The sequence below is a fragment of the Mastigoproctus giganteus genome, chromosome 2 (assembly GCF_048544385.1).
Source record: "Mastigoproctus giganteus isolate SK-2022 chromosome 2, ASM4854438v1, whole genome shotgun sequence".
Classification (NCBI taxonomy): Eukaryota; Metazoa; Arthropoda; class Arachnida; order Uropygi; family Thelyphonidae; genus Mastigoproctus; species Mastigoproctus giganteus.
Window position 1 is genome coordinate 253,164,724 of NC_143576.1, and position 21,941 is coordinate 253,186,664.

Below are 21,941 nucleotides of genomic sequence, written 5' to 3' on the forward strand. Positions count from 1 at the left end.
ACTTCGTCGAAGATCTGCTTCATATCTAAACGAGACTGTGGGAAAGTACTAAAATAATATACCGTATTTTATACATTATTTTAATATCTGTATATGTGATTATACGTTTAACGTCACTTCAAAATATGTTATTTTGAAGTGTTTACTATAACCAGTGGGGATTCAGAACCAACCCGAAGATAAACGAACAAATATTTCTTAATCCTAATTTATATTATTTTAGTTCGGTGCTAATTCTTTGCATTCATTCACAATAAGGACCTACTTAGTATAAATATTACTTAATTAAAAATTATGGTTTAATATTTACTTTTTTATCTTCCCTTTATCGAACGATAGATAAGTTATTGTAATCGTAAAACTGTAAGCTTGCTATCTTTCTGAAAAAATAACTGAAATTCTAATTAATTTTTAGGTATAAAGCGCCTATTTTCTTTACCGTATCCGTCTGTCCATCCGCATGTATTAATTTGTCTCCTAGTGGATGGATTTTCATGAAATTTTATATATGGCTCTGTAAGAAAGAGATCTTGAGAAATTTATAATTTCACTAAAATCCGACCAGTAGAAATTTATCAATTATTATTTTTTTTGTCTGTCTGCATATAATAATTCGACTCGCATTCAATGGATTTTCAGGAAATTTTATATTAAAATCGGACAAGAGAAAAGGACAATTATTATTTCTTTGGTTTATTACCGCAGTTTATTATTCAATCGATTATGCAAATTTTTGCACTGGTAGGTAAGATATTACATGTTTTTGTCTTCTGTATCGAAAAAAGGCCTCACTTTGCATTACAGTCACGCAGAGAAACAATTTTATTGTGTAATTATGGCTTTTTTATTCATACTTTTGTTATTTGCTATTTGATAATATTATGAATACTTTTGCTATTTGATACCATGAATCAAATTTGATTCATGTTTCGTCTATTGTGCATATGCTGTGTCATATTCAAAGATTTTATCTCATATTGTTGATTTACTTTTGATATCTTCCGATTTTAACAATTTTTCTATTGCTTTTTATCTCACATTTTGCTGACTTCAAATATTAGCACGCTCGTTATCTTGGTGCAAGTCGCTGGCTGTCTGCCGTTACTAACCAAATCTCTGTGTGAAAACTCTACCTGACAGCTGCAGCCCTTTGTTTTTTAAATGTTATTTTAACCACGGACTGCTGTAAGTTACAGAGATGAGATCATCCTCGATTCCTGTGGTTTCCTTTTGTCGGAGAAATTCGTCCAGACTTTCTTTTAAAATGAACATGATGCATGTACTCATAGAGTCCGGAATACCCAATAAGATACCCCCAGACCACAGCACGACAAAAATACCTGAGCGGCTCTAAGCAGCAGGGTCGCCAGTCACTGGAACCCTTCCGAAAGACCCTTACCAAGGTTTTTTTTTGGAAGGGATTCTAAGAAGACCGTCGAAAGACTGACCATAGCCTGGAACGAAGAAGGAAGGGGGTTTGACTGACCTCATCGAACAACAGAATAAAGCTATTAAAAGGCTGAAGGATTACATCTTGTATTGTCTTGTATACACAGTATATAGCTATGTGTAAAGTGTGTTGTTGTCATACGGCACCAAGGGTTTTCCCCATCTCCGCGTTGCTTTCATTGTGGGTGTACCAATTGACTGGAAATGCCAGAGATTTAAAAGTGTATGGACATTGTATATGTGTAGTGTCATGTACCGTTGTTCATCTGGTCATTTAGCCGCTGGACCTCTACTGAGGCCCAACGTTGCCCCACTTTCGCCCCGTGGAGGCAGACTAGGAACCCGGTAGACTTAGATTTACTCTGGCAGGTCCTGCCGCTTACTTTCCTGAGATTTCGGCGGCACTGACCTTTAAAAAAATGAATTTGAATTTGCATGCATGCACATGCATGCGTCATCGATTGTTGGGGTATCGCTTAGAATGAACAGGCCGAAACTGGGCGAAACTATACTTTGAGCGAAATTTTATTTGGTATGTGGGGCGTCGCTTGAGTACAGATAGAGTAGGGGGGGGGGTGGAAGACTGGAGATAAAGGCAGAAGTATGGGGACGACAGGAAAGGTGCTCCCAGATGATCAGTGAGGCATGCTCATGCCCCACCAGGTGAAGAGAGGGTCGGCGGGAGAGTGAGGAGACAGTGTCTCCTCCCTCCCCTGACAGGGAAGGGAATTAAAAGGAATCAAGTCAGAGTGCTCGATTCATCGCCAACAAGGCGTCTCGTCAGCGAGGCTGCGTGGTCTAGATCGGTGTATTCCAATCCGGCCACTGGTTCAGTCCAGGATTGTGGTCTTTCATGCAGTTTAGTTCCGCGTTCGTTTCTCTAGATTCAGATGTAGATGTTGTGGCGGTTACTTCCGTAGCAGCCACTTCCTAGTGGCTGCTACGGAAGTAACCGCCAGCTTGGGAAAGAAGACTTCAGCGGAATATATAAAAACTAAGAGTCAAGAGAGGCCAATTGACCCGGTACCAAAGGGGTAATAGGAGTAAGAAATTGATTGTAAAAGTGAAAGGTATCCTTTATAAAGACAGCATCCACAGAAATCAGGAGACCAAAAATCAGAATAGGAGAATACTTAGACATATTAAAGCAGAGCCTCCTCGCACTCTTCAAGAGATTACGCCAATACAAAGAGAGCTTCCAGAGGAAAACAAACAACCAAATCTTCGATGAAAATCAAAGATCCTTCTATAGGAACATCGGACAAGAGAAGAAAGAAGGTAATGAACCACCCGGGCAGAAGACAATCGAGGAGTTTTGTGGAGAACATACAGAGCAGTGAAGAAAGAGATAACAGCTGAGCTCCCTGGATAGAAGTAGAACGGAAAAAAAACCAAGGACGTATAAGGGATGAGAGGATGTGCGATTCGGGAGGAAAAAGTACAACAGGCGATCAGAAGTCTCACAACTGCCAGCCGAAGAATAGATAACGATCCAGAACTGCTGGCATAAGAAGTTCACGTGTACACTCAAGAACCGAGCAGGGCATTTCACTCGGATGATAAGTCACCCAGAGACTGTCCCAGAGTTCCTTACTCAAGGAATCACATACATGACGGCTAAGGACCAAGATACAAGAAATCCAGCGAAATACAAGCCGATCACCTGTCTCCCAACAATGTACAAGATCCTGACCAGCTGAATAACCAAAAAGACGTCAGACCACAAGAAGCACCGCAACCTGTACACGGCCTACATCAATTACCACAAATCCTTCGACTCTGTGCCTCACTGTTATCTAACAGAGACACTGAGGGTCTACAAACTCAATCAGACAACAACAAACTTCCTAGAGACAACCATGGCGAAATGGAGTAGCACCATCAAGGTTGAGAACATCTCAAGCAGACCGATTCCCATCAGGAAAGGAATCTTTCAGGGCGATTCCCTGAGGCATTGTGGTGTGGGCTCAGGGCATCGTCATGATCAACAACAGCAATTACGGATACACTGATGACATCAAGCTCTATGCAGGAACTGAGAAACAACTCCAACAGCTACTCCGGATTACCGAAGACTTCAGCAACTACATAAGGATGGAATTTGGACTGGACAAATGCAAGACACACGGATTGCATCAGGGGAAATTAGTTGGCCAAATCTACTAGCTGAAGGTAGTAAATAGATGGAAGCCATGACAGAGGGAGAGACCTACAAATGCAGGCCCAGCAGTTAGAACACAAGGAGATCAGGCCTGCCTGACTGAAAAATATAATCAGAGACTAAGAAGCCCACTCAATGGAGAAAACGCAGTTAAAGCCATAAACGCCTATACAGTTCCAGTGTTAACATACTTCTTCGGGATCATATAATGGGGCAGCACAGAGCTGTACGAGATCCTGAGAAAGACAATGACAATGATGACGAAGAGCCTTCAACACAACCCGATGTCAGCCGTAGAGAGACTGACCATAGCTCGGAAAGAAGGAGGAAGGGGCTTCATAGACCTCATCGCTCAACAAAAGAAAGCGATAGAGAATCTGACGGATTAATTCCAAAAAACCACTCTATCAGGCCATAAGGAAGATAGATAAGCGACATAACTCAATCGAAAGGACGCTCTTCCCCTAGACTGAAGGATCTATGCTAGCCATCCAAGAGCAGGTAATCAATACTATAAAATATAAATAAATAAATATTCTGTTTATATTCTGAGATGACTACACGGTAGAGATAATACAAGAAACATCACGGTATTTAGCAGTCACAATGTCGAACCCCAGTTACTCAAGACACATGTACTTATGAACCTCGCGCATGACCACTCAGCTATGGTGGCCTGAAAATATATTGCTGAGGAACCCGGAATGATAGATGGCACATGTCACAATGCCTTCTGGCCTCAGAAACGATCCAATGCATCACCGCAGGATGCAGGGCGATCACCCAGACTGAATACTGTATACTCACAGACACGGCCAGGTCGCCAGGATGATACATCAGAAGCTAGCGAGGAAATACTAGTTGCTCTAAGAAAGTGTATCGTATTACAAGTACGAAACCCATGCCGTACTCGAGACCCCAATCCACAAGCTGTATTGGGACCGAGCGGTAATAATGGACAAGGAAATCCCGCACAACAGACCCGACATAACCCTTGTCTACAAGAAGGGAAAGGCTACCTATGTGATCGACATAGCGGTATCCAACAACAGCAACCTCCAAAAAACCTAACGAGGAAAATATCAGGAAGTACACAGACCTGAGACAGGAGATCACAGAGATGTTGCATACGCAAAAAGTAACGATCAGCAGAATTATCGTTGAAACAACCGGTATGGTGCCAAAATCCCTACGTAAGAATCTAGCAGCAATAGGTCTCCCAGCGAATACCTACAAGTAACTCCAGAAAGTCACAATCCTGAACACCTGTAGCTACGTTAATTCTATTATGATCCGAAAAATCGCATTGGACGCTAGAGTTTTAATGTGTTTTTCGTATAAAAAACACGGAAAGAAAGTGTGATATCTGAGCATTTACTTCTAGACCTCGAATTACCCTACTATAAATATTTTCACTAGCTTGGATTGGATCAAGCTAGGATTTCTTGTTTGGAACATAAAAAAATTTTAATTCAAATTAAATTATTTTATTAGAGTCACCAGAATTTCTTTTACATGCTCATTTGCGTGTCTGTAAATTGCTTCTGTTCTCTGGTCGAGTTGCCTGCTTTGTTTGACGAAAAAACTCCAGTTTCTGGGGAAAAAATCCTTGCCATCTACTCCTGAGACCGACTAACTCACCCACTGAGTGAAAAAAGCCCATCAAAGTTCCTCGCGTCATCGATGGGATTCGAACCTGGGCCCTTTCCAACCTGTGTGGGAGGACGGTGACAATACAACTGTGCTACCGCGCAGACATCATAAAGAAATTTAAAAAAATATTGCTATTAACAGCTTTCAAACTTACTTTGATAACTATCAATGCATTTTGTCTATAGTAACTGATGTGTTCGTCCGTTGATTTGCGTGTTGTGTGGGCTGAAACACCCGGAATACTCAACAGGGAAAAACCGAACACCTTCCGCCTGAGATTGGCTAATTTCATTCCCGAATGAAGGAACTTTAGAAATTCCTCCACTACGAACTTAGACCTCCTAAATGAGTGGCAGGAGTGCCGACTTGGCTGTCATGAGGGGAGGGTCTGCTTTTTCAGAACAATGATTCTTAACGTTTCCAGTTGCAGAAAGAGGTAAGAATCACTGTTCGTTTAATTTTAATTGAACAAATAACACGGACCATTGATATATTTTACACTTCTTTTATTTTTTGTATTGAGAATAATAGACGCTGTCTTAATTTATTATTATGGATCTTGAACAAAAGTTTAATATTACTTCTTAATAGATGAGATGTTAAAATGGCTGGTGTCATAAAACGAAATAAAACCAGCTTTACATTTTATTGTTAAATAGAATCGTTTATTGATCTTTAATCGTATATACACTGACTACAGATTTAAAAAAAACACTCGTCTAAAATAAGCGTGAGGTAGCTGTGGTATTCTGACGTTCAGTATGTCATGCCTAATATGGGGGGAGGGGTGAAATGGGAGAGTTTTTTTGGGTTTTTTTTTTTTTGACTGATGCTGCATAAGCTTGCTTTCTTGCATCGTATGCCTCTACTAATGCTGATGCCTAATTGATGTATATTCTATGGTCTGTTTGCTATTTTCGGGATGAAAAATTATAATTTCAGGGATGGTCACATTGTTTAAAAAATTGCACTGAGAAAATAGAGCTATCGGGCACTATTATATTATATCTGTAAATAAATTGAATTCTATGGACGGGTTACCTGTTCAGCTGAAGAAAAATCAAATTTCTAGAAGGGAAACAAGAAGGACCTGCCATGTGTTGAACATCTCTCGTGTTAACGAGTTGTAAGATGTCAGTCTTACAAATATAGAGATTTAGAGGTTATGGAAAAATTTGTAATTTGGGAATAATTTAATCTTTGATATGGAAAGGAAGTTCTGACATTTAAGAGAAGCTTATATGGGAAGAATATTAGATTTAGAAAAAAAGCGATTACAGTTGTGCAAACTGAATAGCAGTCAAATGGTAGAGAAAGTAATATATAAATGTAGATCCGTGGAAAAAAGGGGTGAACGGTGAGTAAACAAAAACCGTCACCCCATACCAGGGAAGGAGTAGTCATTAGTGAACAAGCGGAAAGGAGTTACTGGAAAAAGAACAATGGGTCGGTGAAATGCAGATGATTAAGAAACGTCTGATCTATGCAGCATCTGGACATAAGTCCCTATGGGCTAGCGTTTGGGTCGGAAAAGACCAGGTCACTGTGGGGGCTTTTTTGGTAAGTTGTCAACATTTTCGCAAATGGGAAAAGATGAAAATGGCTATCCTGGGAGACAACGGATGGCAGACATGAAAGGATTGTGCTACCCTGAGAAATAAACAAGAAAATGGCTTGGTTTGCACACGAGGCAAATAGTTATGGTAAGTTTTTTTTAAAGAATAGAAAAGAGGGAACGATTAGGTGAATTCCTGGGATTGGTAGAGAGTCCTGGGGAAGGAGGGTCAAACGACGGAGAAAATGTTGGGGTCATCAATGTGTGAGAGACACAGAAGTGGCAAGCGTAAGAGGGAGTGTGGCTGAAGGGGTGATCGTGGAGACACCCTTTAGCCCCTTTAGCCGCAGTGAGAAAAGTAAGTCGGGCAGTGCAGAAATGTAGGAGAAAAGTAACGGATAGGCTAAGGATGAAAAGCAAAAAGGTTATGAAAGACAGTAAAGTGAACCAGGAAAGATAACGACCTCTTGGAGAAAGATACATCTGAATGATCTGTAGGCAAGGAGGAGTTGTGTATTCAAAGCAGGAGATCAAGGATGCCAGACCTAAGCGGCCAAGAGTTCCGGAAAATTATCTGAAGCAGATTCAGGAGAAAGCAGATGAAGGCCTGAAACCTCCCTGGAAAAGAAAAGAAAAAGTAGGTGAGCGATATATTAAGTACACTAAGTTAACAAGGACTGTTAGTGAAATAGTATAGTAATTAATGAAAAGGGGGTAGCACTAGAAAGTAAAGTGAAAGATAAACTATTTCTGAGGTAGATATACTAACAAAGTTTATTATGTTAAAAAAGATTAATGTATAATGTAAGGGAAACGAAGGAATGAGTAATGATGAAATTGATATACAAATAGCTATAATGTGTTAAAAGGGTAGTAAAGTTTATAAAGAGGGATTCTGAATATGTTTTGATTACAGATAATTGAGTTATATGAGCGAGCAATTCTGAATATAGTGTTTTAATCGATGAAGATTTTTTGGTTTATCTGAGTGATTAATAACAAGTAGGGACTTTAGAATATTGAAGATTGGTCTACAAGTATATTGTAACAGAGTGGTGAGAACACCGAGCTTAATGATGAATGTAGCATATTTGATTATTAATATATGAAACAGTATTGTATACAGGAGTAAGAGAAATAGGTATAGTGAATGTACAAGCGTTAGGAGTTAGTTGGGGAATAAGGAAAGTAGAATGAATCAGGTTTTTTTTTTTTTTTTTAACTGTCAATTCAGAATAACTAGTAAATGGAAACTGTAATTAGAATAATATATGCAAGGTATCTCTGAGTCGACTTTTAATATTAGGACTGCATGCTTTCTAATTCAATTGTATATTATGTTGTATATGTGTATGTAATAAATTTCATGTTTTGCTTTCACTTTGAGTCCTGTTATTCTAAGTAACACACGCCTTGCTTACCTAGTTAAGTGTTTGCTCTCCCACAGGTTGGCCAGAGAATCCTGGACACTGATTAAAGGGAAACAAAAGAAATTCTCATGATCCTCAGAATCTTCTGTGATATATACAGAGTACAGCAGTCAGGTGGCAAAAGGTGGGGCCTTGATAGGTGTGAGGCATCTAAGAAAAATCTAAATAAATATAAATAAGGGTAGTAATCTTGTGTGAGATATAAGGTAAATAAAAAAAGATAAATAGAAATAACATTAAAATAACCCCCCCCCCCAAACAGAGTAAATCAATTATGAATTCCTCAACGGCATCGCATAGTTGATGTGAGAGGGAATAATTTGTCAATTGTTTACTCTAGTAACACGTGAGCCATTAAACATGGATATGGCAAAAAAATATAAGAACAATATTTTGGTAAATAAATAACCAAGGTTCACTACACGAGTCTTTTCAATCATATTTAAAAGTTACCACATTTTCTTCCAGCTAATGCAATAAAGTTTAATTATTGTATACTTTAAATATTCTATATACTATAAGTATTATATATTTTAGGATATATATTGAGCAAATCCAGGAAATTAAAAAAATTAATGTTTCTTTAAATTAGTAATTAAAGTGTTATTTATTTCTTATTTGGATTAAAAATTTAAATAACATTTGCTAGTAAACGTTGCTGTTAAAGCGCCTCTAGCGATATTTCATACAATTTAAATGTTCGTTGAATGAACTTAGCAGAAGACATTCAGTCACGTGAGACGTTCTTTCAATATAAAGTGATTTAATGAAAATGGTGTTTCTGTTGTTACTGTATTATTTACTTCTCGTGCTTAATTTTGCATATATATGGATATATAAATTAAATGAAAGGTAATTAATTTTGTTATTACTACTTTACAATTTTGTACTATCTTTATAGAGTTCCGTATATTATACTATTTAAAAATAATTTAGCGTTCTACTAGTTATATATATGTGGTGAATATTTTATTTAAAATGGCGTAAGCTTTAAAAGTACAGTATTTCCTTTCTACAGTCTGTGGTTGGTAAATGTGAAAGCAATACTGACGCTCGAATAAAATGTACTGAATAAAGGAATGGATAGTGTTTATTTAAACAGTTCACGCGATATAGAATTGCAGAATTGCTATCGGTGCCATCCGTTCTAATTACACAAGTCTGGCAGACTTTGATCTCTCTTGTGTTCTCGAATAGGAGGATGAAGTTGTGAGCGAAATGCTTCACGCCAGCTGTTTAGGTACGAATGACCTTGACCATATTTACTTGATTGCACAGCGACAAGAAGTGTCATTAAAGGATTCGAGAAATGAAGCAGTTAAGTGTTTAATAGTTTTATAATCATTTCTGTTCCCCGGCCCCTCCATCTCTCCATGTGCATGCATTGCTCATTATTACACGCGCCAAATGTCTCAAAAACTTCTTAAATACTCTCACTAAAGCGTATTTTTCATTTGATGAATGCTGTAAAATGTTGCCATGTTGTCTGCATTATCAGAAGGAAACTCCGGTGTTGCCACAGTATTGAAATACTTTCGTGTTCGTGTTCGTGTTCTAGGTTTACTTCTTCTTAATTTAAAAAAAAATTTAAATGTTATTATAAAGTTTTCGTAAAAATTCCAAAACTATCTTAATACGGTTGACATCAGGTATTCCAATGCAGAGATTAAAACAAATTGGACCGGAGAACTTCGGGTGATTGTCGAATTTGGGCACTTTGGAGAAAATAAAATAAAATTAAACGTAGGGTAAGGCATCTTGGATATTATAAGAGAACCAAACTGCACACAAAATAGTTTCTAAATGAAATCACGTAAAATTAAATATATTAAAACACGATAAATTAAACGATAACGCAATTTTCACGCAACAGAGGTTGTTTTTTTGTGATTGTAGATACGTATACCTTTAAAAGAACAGTACCATTTATCTTATAGAGTCCTCGTGGGTAGCACAGTTGGTAGGACTGCCGTCCTCCCCACACCGGGTGGAAAAGACCAGAGTTCGACTCCCGTTGATGACGTGATGAATTTTTATGGGCCTTTTTCACAACTTGGCTGAGTTAGTCGGTTTCAGGGGAGGGTAGCATGGTTTTTCCGCCTGGAATCTCGGGTTTTTCGTCCAGCAAACAGAAAATCGACGACAAAACACGCAATTTACAGACAGTATACATGGAGCAATATGGGCTAAGTCGCTAAACCTCCTAAAATCCTACAAAAACAAACTGTTACAACTGCCTTCACGAATAAGTTGTATTAAGAAGATGGATGTTATAGATGAAAACTAGTAGATAGGTTAATGTGCCATCGAGAGTTTGCTTGTAGAATAAAACTATTTTTTTATTTTTTATTCTTCAGGGTGTGTTTTTTTTTTTTTTTGTGTTTTTTGTAGACGGCTTCTTAGGTCAACTCCACCGTGATCACTGTGATGATGCATAACTCTGTAAAATGGCCAGAAATGAGTATAGTTGTATGATTATGCCTCTGTATGTGTTTTTGTTGTGTTGTTTAGTAGCTTCTGGCCAATTTGCTACCAGGAAGGCTGCTCCCCAATACGCCTCGCCACGAGGAGGTGGGCCACAATTGTTTGCGAACTGTCCTGTCATGAGGTAGGACTAATGAGATCCTGCACTCACATGAAGACAAACAAACCAAACGATTACATTAGGGTAACCTGGTAAGTTATTACATATACCCATGTGTATTGTGTCTGTAAATTGCGTGCGTGTGTTCTCTGATCGATTTGCCTGTTTTCCTGGACGAAAAAAAACTTGCTTTCAACGCCTGAGACCGACTAACTCAGCCACGTTTCCCATCAAAGTTTCTCGTGTCATCGACGGGATTCGAACCCTGGCCTTTTCCACCCGGTGTGTGGAGGACGGTGACAATGCCACTGTGCTTCTGTCTTTATGTGAGGTCTTTAGCTCACATAAAGACAGAAGCTAAAGCTGTGGGTGCCAGCAACCCCGGGATTCTAAACTGGAAGCACCAGCAGTCCTGCCTCAAGAGACTGGCATGTCCCATCCCCAAAAAGGGATCAGCAAAAAAAAAAAAAAAAAAAGAGAGAGAGATTTCTTGTTTGTTGGTCTGACTTAACGTGATGGACAGGAAAGAGAGAGAGGTTTTCTTGTTTGTTGGTTTGAGTTAGCGTGATGGACGAAATATCACAAACAGCGGGTGTCAATAAATTATATATTCTAAAGTCGGTCTACCTGTTTCATCATCAAACGTTCTCTGCCGCATTGCGGATCAATGGCATCTTTATCTCTCCTTGTCCCTGTCCCTCTCCTTCAGCTCACAACATCTATCAGTCGCTATCAAGTCATCCAACATTCCAAATCTCTGTCTCTTGTCCATCAATTTCCTTTCCATTATATCTCTTAACAAATTTTCTTTCTCCCCAAGTACATGTTCAATCAATTTTTCTTTCTTTTTCTTATAGCAGTGTTGGATCCAGGCTGCTTTTCTAGACGATATAACGATGATTATATATGTCACTGAAAATTAAGCTCGAATTTCGCTGGAATTTTTGTGGAATTTTAACCAGTGTTTATAAAATATAAATGAATGGTTACCGCAAAACTTAATATCATAAAGCACGCAGTGTTTGTTTCCATATACTCGGTCTCTAGAGGAGGCGATCGCACCCTATCCCTTGGATCCAGGGGTTCCTCCTGACTCCATGTAATACACAGTACTAATCGTCTGAGGGGTCTTGTCCATTTCATTGTTCTAGCGACCTGTGGCGCTGTTAAACACAAACCCCCTGTAGTTCCATCCGGTTCACTGAGAGCTTTGAATGCTGAAAGCTGCTCACAAAAGACACGATCAAGTGTGACGTGTGATGAGTGCCAACAGAAGACCCATCTGTAATGTATCAATGGCTGTCAGTGTATCTGTAATGTAATGTATTCATCTATAATGTATCAATGACTTTCGAAAGCGGTTCTGTGGAGCCTGCGTACATCTTTCGAGCCTAATTAAACTATCTTATGCTAAAAGAGCCTGTTGGGCCCGTGGAAGCAAAACCATACAGTGATGCAAACAGGCATAGCTGCACAACTAGATAGCGATCAGTGACGCAGAGAATGAAAAAAAAATCGTATAATCGTGACCTAAGACCAGCACAATGATGCATTGCCTAGAAGTAATACAGGCTACTGATGAGCGCAATCAAACGAAAACTATCGGTTTATTTAATTGTGTCAAACTATCGATTTATTCAGTTGATTCAAACTGTCGTCTTCGATTATGAGTAACAATCGAATGAATTCATTCGGTTTTTCATTCGGACAAAGGCAACCAGTCAAATATACGATATGTACCAGCTTAATTTGTCTAAATACACTAGCGTTAACAAAGTTTTGACAAGTTTTCAGCCAGTTTGTTTACTCAGCCACGGTGTGGAAAAAAAGTCAATATAAATCTCTCTTATTATTGAGAGATTAGTAGGGGGAGGACAGTGATTAAAACCAGTGTGCTACCCACGAGGGCCCGCTGATGAAAAATATTGTCCCTTTTATTTATCAGGACTGCGATGAAGGCTGATAAACGGGTACATATAACAGAGTAAACAATGTTTCAACCCGAATGCAACGCTTTCCTTAATGTTAGACTCGTATTACGTTCCATAATGTTAAATTAGCCCAGTTTTTCTCTAAGTTAATGACCCTAAATTGTAAACGCCCTGTACGGGACGTTTAAAAATTTTACAGAACAATTGACGAAGCGTATTCTACAGCTAAAAATAAAATAAAATAAGTTCCTATAAATATATGTCTCAAAGTCTTTATTTCCAAGATATTAAACATTAAGTCTGTAATTGTTTATTTTTAGGTAGGTTTTGGGACAGTATTCTTGGGGGAAATCTTATTGGTTCTTATTTTTTCTTACCGGCAAACCTCTGAAGAATAGCATAACCCACATTTTCTGAGGAATAATTTGTGAGAACTGTTGGAAGACGCCCCTTGAAAATCGGAAGAGGACATAGTGTAAAGCGGAAAAACATTTTATTGTCCAAATTTACATCTTAGAAATATGGCATAAATTTAAAAAAAAAACTTGAGTTTCCGGGTCCACGACTACTGCATCATTGTTTACAGTGTGGCATTTGTTAAACTGATGTTATGGAAAATACTACAAATCTATTTAGTTTTGCCGAGTTAGCTGAGGGAGATTGACTGATTTTGCAGATTTTTAGGAGCACAGCGACTAAGGCCATATTGCTCTGTGTATATTGTCTGTAAATTGCGTGTGTTCTGTGGTCGATTTTCTGCTTGCTCGACGAAAAACCAGAGTTCCCGGGAGAAAAAACCACGCTACCATCACCTGAGCCCGACTAACTGAGCCACATTGTGAAAAATGTCCCATAAAAATTTCTCACGTTATCGACAGGATTCGAACTCAGGTCTTTTCCATTCGGTATGGAGGAGGATGGCGATTCTACCAACTGTGCTACCCACGAGGGCAGTTGAGGAAGATTTCGACGAACTGAAACTGTTGAAGACCACATTCTTCGCGCTGTACAATTACCAGAAAGTTACCAGGTCGCATCAGATATATTTTCTCTACACGTAGAAGCATCTCAATTACGAGAGAGTTGTCAGGTAGCTTGAATGTTTCATCTGCAAGCATATGTAGGACATTACATGAATAAACGCAGAAAGTTTTGTCATTGACTCATTCTGCAATGTACACTTTATCTTCAATTTCTTAGTCATGTTCTTGTTATTAATGAAACCTAGAAACCTGGACGAGTCGAAAAAATCCACTACTACTACGACTAATAATATTAATAATAATAGTAATAATAATAATAATAATAACAATAATAGTTATAACTGTTAGGTGCGTGTTGTGTTAACTGCGAAGCAACTTATGTCTCAAAGTACATCATATCGTGTCTGTGATTGTGTTTATTTTTTGGGTAGGTTTTGGGACTGTTCTTGGAGGAAATCTTATTGGGCCTTTTTTTTTTTTTTTTTACCGGCAAACCTCTGAAGAATCGCATAACCCACATTTTCTGAGGAATAATTTGTGGGCACTACTGGAAGGCACCTCTTGAAAATCGGAAGAGGATGTAGTTTCTGCTCGAAGATGCACCAACCCCACTTATGCCTTAATGTTTCCGATTTTTTAAAATACGGAGTACAATAATCGATGGCCAAAACGGCTCTGTACAATGACCACGATTACTCGACTCGCGTCCTCAGATTACTGCAAACATATTTGAAAACACGAATAATTAAACTTACCAGTGTGGTCTTTTCAGTGTTCTAATGTATGATACAACTGACAGTTTGAAGGTTCGCCAGCACTATAATTTTTGTTTTTGCTTGGAAGCATTGGCACTGCACAATGTATTTCATCCTCATGATAAAACTGACGACAGATGTTTCCAGAAGATCCGGGATAGTCATCCATGAAATCCATGGTTTATTCTACACCTATTACCATAAGAAAATGGAAAAATGCATTTTGGAAGGTACTGGAGCCATTAAGCAATAAAAATTTCAGATTTGTCGCGCTGAATGTTGCACTGAGTAAAAAATGGAGGGCACATTGAACAGCTGCTTTGGATGTTTTCCTTTTATAGTTTTATTGCAGTTTCTTTTTGTTTTGTAATTTGTTCTTCTTAAACCTCATTTCTTATTTTTGATGATATTGCATAACATTTAGAACACTATTTACATTTCATGAGATTTACAATAAGGTCCTGCTGACCAAAGCAAGATTTAGGTAGTCTGAGGCCCTAAAATAAGTGGCGGGAGCTCCCCAGGACCAACAGGGAGCTACGGAAGTACAGCACCTCGATGCCGACTTGAATAAGTTCTGCACCAATAAAACCTATAGAAAAAGGTCTTAGCAGCTCGCGCGAGTCACTGAAGTCAATAAAAACAAGCTCGTGCTCCTTTTTACACCGTCTGCCAAACTCTCCTGTGCTTTGAATAAATTCGTTCGCTACGTGTGGGGGCAAAGTCTCACCATACCCACGCGTCTTTAAACAAGAGCGCATTGATGCGTCTCCACAGAGAAGGCATGAAGCGTAAGGGATCATAACAACGTGTTACATTTTTTTGAAATTTTCCTTTTTATATCGTTGTGTACACAATTAATTATTTTACTCTGATGTGAGCCCCTGGCCTTTGGCCGTGACGGGACAGTTGCAATTGTACTTATTTATCAATATGAGGTATTCTAGTAATTCTGTGAGAGACAAAAACATTTTTTAAATAATTTTATTTATGAAAATTCATCATTACAGTGTGAAATGAATGAGTACAATACGAAATGGTATCCTCCATTCCCTTAAAAACATTAAAGCTTTATTTTAAATATCCGAGTTCGTTGTTATATTACATGACTGGCAGAATTATAAAATATTATTACCAAAATCTCGTAATAAAGAACATGACAAGATGGTGTAGTTATACATGTGCTTTACATGTAGTAAATCTGTACCTTAAAAGAAAAAAAAGTACGTACTGTACACATCAATCCAATGACACGTGTTTATTCAGACTTAGCACAGAGACACTGAGCTCATACCCAAGAGCATAATGTGAGCATAACGGTTCATCATTAAAATATTTGCTCTGAAAAGTCTAGGCTGACTTTTTGAAGTCTCTCCTCAATATTCTTCATTATTTTTCAATAAAGCACTCACTATGTACTCAGTCCGTCTACTAACATCTTTGAAAACACGAATTATTAAACTTACCAGTGTGGCCTTTTCAGTGTTCTAATATATGATACAACTGACAGTTTGAAGATTCGCCACCACCATAATCTTTGTTTTTGCTTGGAAGCATTGGCACTGCACAGTGTGTTTCATCCCCATGATAAAACCGACGACAGATGTTTCCAGAAGATCCGGGAGAGTCATTCGAAAACATCTTGTAATCCTCAACTGAACGTCAAGAAGCAACTTGCGGAGTGGTAATTGATAAGCTGATGGGCAATATAAAATAATGAAATGTCGAATAATGTGATCATTCATTTCAGTTAGACTTAACTTAAAACTTGGCTTAACGTCTTAAAATGCTTCATTTCTTCTTTGATCGCTTCCAGAGATAGCAGTGAACAGCTGACAGAGAAATCAGTTCATTCCCTCTATCAACTGTCGGAGTTACAACCTGATATGCGGAAGGAATTTAGCAATTCCTTTGCCTGTTGGACTTCGACGAATAAATCTATTGCAGATATAGAACATATCTAAGGAACTGACGTATTGGTGTGTTCTAAGAACTGAAAGAAATCTTCAACTTCCTCCGGTCTGTTATCCGGCATTGATCCCCTTTTGTAACAGTGAAAGTAGCTAATAATGTCCTTAACTGCACGACAAAATTCTTCGCGAATTGGCCGATTCAAATATCCGTACAGGAAAGGGTTCAGGGTGAAAGTCAAGTAGACGAGCCACAAAGGAAGCAATCCAGTAACGTAACTGGTGTCTCTTCCCACAAGTGTCAGTTCCGTTATGAAATATGGAGAGGTCATCAAGAGGAGGAAGCTCATGAGTAGGATTAGAGTCTTAGTCGCTTTTGAAAGTGGACATGCTTGTTCCGACACAGTTCGCCTATTCGGAAGGGTTCCTTCCTTGTAGAAAACACTTCCAGGATTGACAGACGCAACAGACTCTAAGCTGGTGGTCGACGAGTCATCCTGAGGAGTCACCACAGTTGCTGATAATATCACAGGTTTGGGGATGCTTAACAACAGAGGACGCACCTGACGTTGAACTGTTCGTGCCACGTTGAAAATGGCCGCATACATCACTATAGTAATTGAAACCGGGATGAAGAAGGCGAATATAAACACAGTGACCGCATACCCCAAGTGGCTGGCGTACATGCAGTTAGCCCTAGACGGCTGGTACTCGTAGCGAGACACTCCAATCAAGGGAAGGAGTGCCAGGAATAAAGCACAGATCCAAGAAATTCCTACTGTTACTAGGGCTTTACGAAAAGTCATGTATACTTCGTGCAGCATAGGATGGACAATGAAGAAGTAACGTTCCACACTGATGAGACACACCGTAAACACGTTTTCAAACAACAGCGCCGAGTGCGTGAACCCTGTAAGGTCACACCAAGATAAGGGAAGGGAGAATCTTCCTATAGCGAAGGTTCCAGCAGCTACGGGCATCACCGTTACAGATGCAGTGATCCCCAACAGGTAGAGATTCAGAACAAACACATTGGTTAAGTTATGACGGAGAATTGGCCTGCGGACGACGGCGTACGTCACGCTGATGTTAGCAACGAAGGAAAGAATGATCACGGTTGCCATGACAACACTTCCCAGCACACGAGCTTCCAGAGACGCCTCCATCGAATCTTTGGGCGTAGTCCTCTGGTATGGTAAAAAAGTTTCGTTGCTGGGTGGGTCGACTGGCGTGAAGTTGTCGATCATGACGACCACTCGCGAAACTTCCGATTAAGCTGAATGAGTGCCGCTAGAGAGACAACCTTTCCACCGTCTTCCAGTCCCGCTTATCGCTTCCTTCCTCGTCTTCCATATCTGCCTCAGCAGAAGCGCGCCACCGTCATCCTTAACTGGTCCACAATGATCGCACTTAACAATTTCTCTTCTTACCCAACCGTCTCCTTCAGGTAATCTGGTTGCGCGCGCACTGTTCCTCAGTGATGAAATCACGGCGTTGGATTAGCAGACAATCACTGTAAGCCGTTGTGCGATAACGGAGTACCTCTTTCTCCACTCCGTACATAATCCTTGCGCCGTTGATTTATTATTGGGTGCAATTGTGACCTACTAGCGAGGGGACGGGAGGTCGCATAGTTAAATTAAGGAGTGTAAGAAACAAATGACTTTATAAAGTTTTCAGCTCCTGTTGTAGCCTGCTCTAAACTAGCGTTTGCAGAAGATGCATTTTTCTTTTGTGTCATAAAACACTATGTGGTAACATCAGCGGGAAGGATAGGCTTTTAACTCCCTCTGTATATTACCTAGAGGATATTGCATACATTGGAATTTTTACTCTCTTTAAAAAATAGATTTTTCTGCCATATGTCTTCTTTACATAATTTTATTCATGTATAGTCTAACGATCTAATTTTAACGAAATTAATGTAGCTTATATTTATTTTTTATTTCCATGTTGGTAGACATCTACGTTTTCCCATTTTAATTATCCATGAATCCATCAATACGGTTCAATATATTCCAAGTATTTTTACTCTTCTAGTCTATGGTTTTATTCTTCTGGTCTTCATCTAGTACACGCCCTTTCTTCTATAAGAATTTGCTTATGCACAAATTAGAGTGTTTAACATGAGGACCATTCTGCACCCTCTGTCCTATACAGGATCTTTTAACGCGTGATAGGTATAGGAGTGAGTTCGATTTGATTGGCACTATGTGGAATCTGTCATCTGTTTTTCGTAGTCCGGCTTCTGTCCATTGCTGTCCATCTTTTATTGAGATGGGCAGCAATATATCTGTGCTACCGACGAGATATGCTCTCGTGGGTAGCACAGTTGGTATAATCACTGTTCTCCCCACAGCGGGTGGAAAAGAACTGAGTTCGAGTCCTTTCCGTCGGTGACGTGAGGAATTTTTGTGGGTATTTTTCACAACGTGGCTGAGTTAGTCGGTCTCGGGCGAGGGTAGCATAGTTTTTTCTCCCGAAAACTCGGATTTTTCGTCCAACAAACAGCAAATCGACCACAGCACACCTACAGTTTACAGACATCTTATGCGACGCAATATGGCCTATGTTGCTGATGCATCTAAACCCTACAGCAACCAACCTTGAGATATGTGTTCAGTTTCATCAGCATGTCCGGATCGTCTTCTTTACCATATAGCCTCTGTCTCTTTTTCATCCTGCAGATCTCCACAACTAATAAATACTATTAACTCTGTGATCATTGAAAGGTGTGACAAAGTTAACCACTTACGGATTCTCCAGTCAGCAGTGCGAAATTTGATGCCCATGTCCTTAAAATCATCAGCAAAGCATTCAAAACACTGGGATTTATCAAACGGAACACCTGCAAGTTCAAAAACTACAGATATGCGGTTATCCTTTATAAAACTATTGTTCTGCTAATCCTTGAATTCAGCTCATCCATCTGGAATCCTCACACGAAAACTTTAATTAACAAAATTGAAGCAGTCCAAAAAATTTTGTCCGTTACCTTACGTTCCGTAATCCTCTATTTTATCAAACAATGTACTATGAATCGCTGTGTGATTACTTTCATCTGAGGATTCTGTGCACTAGAAGAGTTACTGCTGACATCACCCTTCTAGCCCAAAGTAATCACTGGAACTTATGAAGCATCTGATATCCTTAGTAAAATAAACTTCAATGATCCTTGTAGACAAGTTAGGAACCTTACACCGATTCGCCTTGACTCTGCCACCACGGACTTTATGAAGTTCAGACCACTGAACAGAATCAGCAAATCAACAAATGACTCTCTCATTGACTTCTTCGACAACTCCCAATCACTGATGAACTCCATCCACAAGTTTGCCTCTTCTCTTAAACTGCAAAGTGACTAGCTCTCATCTAATTATTGTAGTTTATTATTATTATTTGTTTTATTATTTTTCTATTCTCTAACTAATTAACCAGTAACTTTACCAGTAACGCTTTTGACACACCACTCATACAACTTAATGAAATCCTCTTTTGTACATATGATTTTAATTTTTAAATCTATATCAATGTTTATCTTCCTGTTGGATTTCATATTATTATTATCAATTGTGTTCAATTTTCTGCCCTCAGATACACTGTTAATGGTTACCTGTTGTGTATCTTGTTGTTAATAAAATAAAATAAATTTCTACAGGCCTGAGATCGCAGATTGTCACCATCTTTGTCACACAAGATGGAGACAATTCTGCATGATACATACGTGGAAAACGAGAGAGCTGTCACACCTCTACACGCTTACATGGAATGCGAGGCAATACAAATGCCACAGCGCGCCCCGACATATTCAGAAGCGCTGAGGACAAACGCAAAGCAACCATCAGTAATACTAACCCAAATCGTCGCTCCTGCCTACCCCACATTTGATCATCCTCAGACCAAAATCAATGGAAGACTCGCTACAAGCGAAACTATGAAAAACACAATAATTACAAAACTCTCAGACGACTTCAAGACAGCAAGAATTAAATCTGTTCGAAAAATAAGAAGCACAGGCGTCATTATAGAAACCGAAACCAAAGAAGATGCCCAAAGAATAATCGCGAACCCCACGATTCCGACCCTTGGACTGGAAGCTGTGCCCACCAAAAATGAGAGGACCCAGCATAATCATTTACAATACAGAAAAAAATCTGACACCAGAGACATTAAGAGATGAACTCTACGTAAAAACCCTTCAACAGGATCACCCGGAAGCTGACCCAACAACGCTAATAACACCACGATACCAGACGAAATCCAGGCCAGGCACTGCAACAAACTGGGTGGTGAAGCTCTCGCCGGCAGCATGGAAGACGACAAACCAACCCAATAGATTTTATAAATTGGGGCAGCCATCGCTACAACGAACACGTGACTATCCCCAAATGTTTCCGGTGTGGCCGCTTTTGACACACCACTCATACATGTGCCCACTGTGCTGAGATAGGCCATGAATTTAAGACATGCCCCAAGAGCGAAGATCCACCAACATGCGCAAACTGCAAGGCGCAAAAAATGCAGGCGAACCACTCAATCAGGGACAACAAGTGTCCTGTATACATCAAAGCAAAGGGTGAGTACCAACTACGACTTGATTATGGAAGTACACCCTAAACAGTTTAATCAACATAAGGTACAATTTGCCCAACTAAACGCACACAGATCCAAGGCAGTCGCTGCTCAGCTAGTGAAGAAAGCCAAAGAAGAAAACATAGACGTAATGCTTATACAGGAGTCATATACTCACCTCACTGTACGGAGGTCGGGGGATACCCCTGAAATACAAGATAGTCCAGACTGATGGCGAAACCCCCTTGGGCAGCCATCCTGGTTAGAAACCCTGATTACACAGTAACTACGCTCTCAAACAACTGGCTGCATGTGCCCACATTGTCACAGCTCTAGGAGAATTTTATGCAGTCTCACTCTACAGTCAGCCGAGAGAAGACATCGCGACCATAACCTAGCTACAGACCATCCGTACAGAGTTCCCTAATGCAAGAGTCATTATAGGCGCAGATGTTAACTGCCGCTCTTCTGCATGGTACAAATTCAAATTATTATTTTAGGGCCACCCGTAATCTCTTACATATATCACTGAATTATGACCATCTACCTAATACTTCGTAAGTCCTTCTTTTGCCTTCAGTACAGCAGCTATCCGACGTGGCATTGATTCAACAAGATGTCGGAAGCGTTCGGGAGGTATGGCCAACCAAGCTGTGTGTAATGCTCAGCAATGCAGGTATGGAGGTGATTGGTGTATCAGACGCCTGATATGCCTTTCCATAGTGCCCAACAAGTGCTCTATGGGATTGATATCGGGGGAGTTCGGAGGCCAATCGTTGTGCTGGAAGTCAGAACTGTGTTCCTCAAACCATCCCTGCACAATAAGTGCCCGATGGCTCGGCGCATTGTCATCTTGGAAGACACCATCGCCATTCGAAAACGTGTAACATAGCGTGGTATACACAATCAGCAAGCAGTTGACGATAGCGGAGACTACTGATACGTTGTTCCATATGCA

The 21,941-nt window shown here is 39.6% G+C and overlaps 1 protein-coding gene across 1 annotated transcript; it reads right to left on the minus strand.

The window, feature by feature from the left end:
- Positions 1–16,461: 16,461 nt before the first annotated feature.
- LOC150090389 (putative G protein-coupled receptor) lies at positions 16,462–17,658 on the minus strand. Its single transcript, XM_090390297.1, has one exon. It carries the CDS (start codon positions 17,656–17,658, stop codon positions 16,462–16,464), a length of 1,197 nt encoding a protein of 398 aa, XP_090246423.1.
- Between the last annotated feature and the right edge of the window lie 4,283 nt (positions 17,659–21,941).

Excerpts from the sequence above, each read along its gene's own strand:
- LOC150090389 (XM_090390297.1), bottom strand. The coding sequence starts at position 17,658 with ATGATCGACAACTTCACGCCAGTCGACCCACCCAGCAACGAAACTTTT.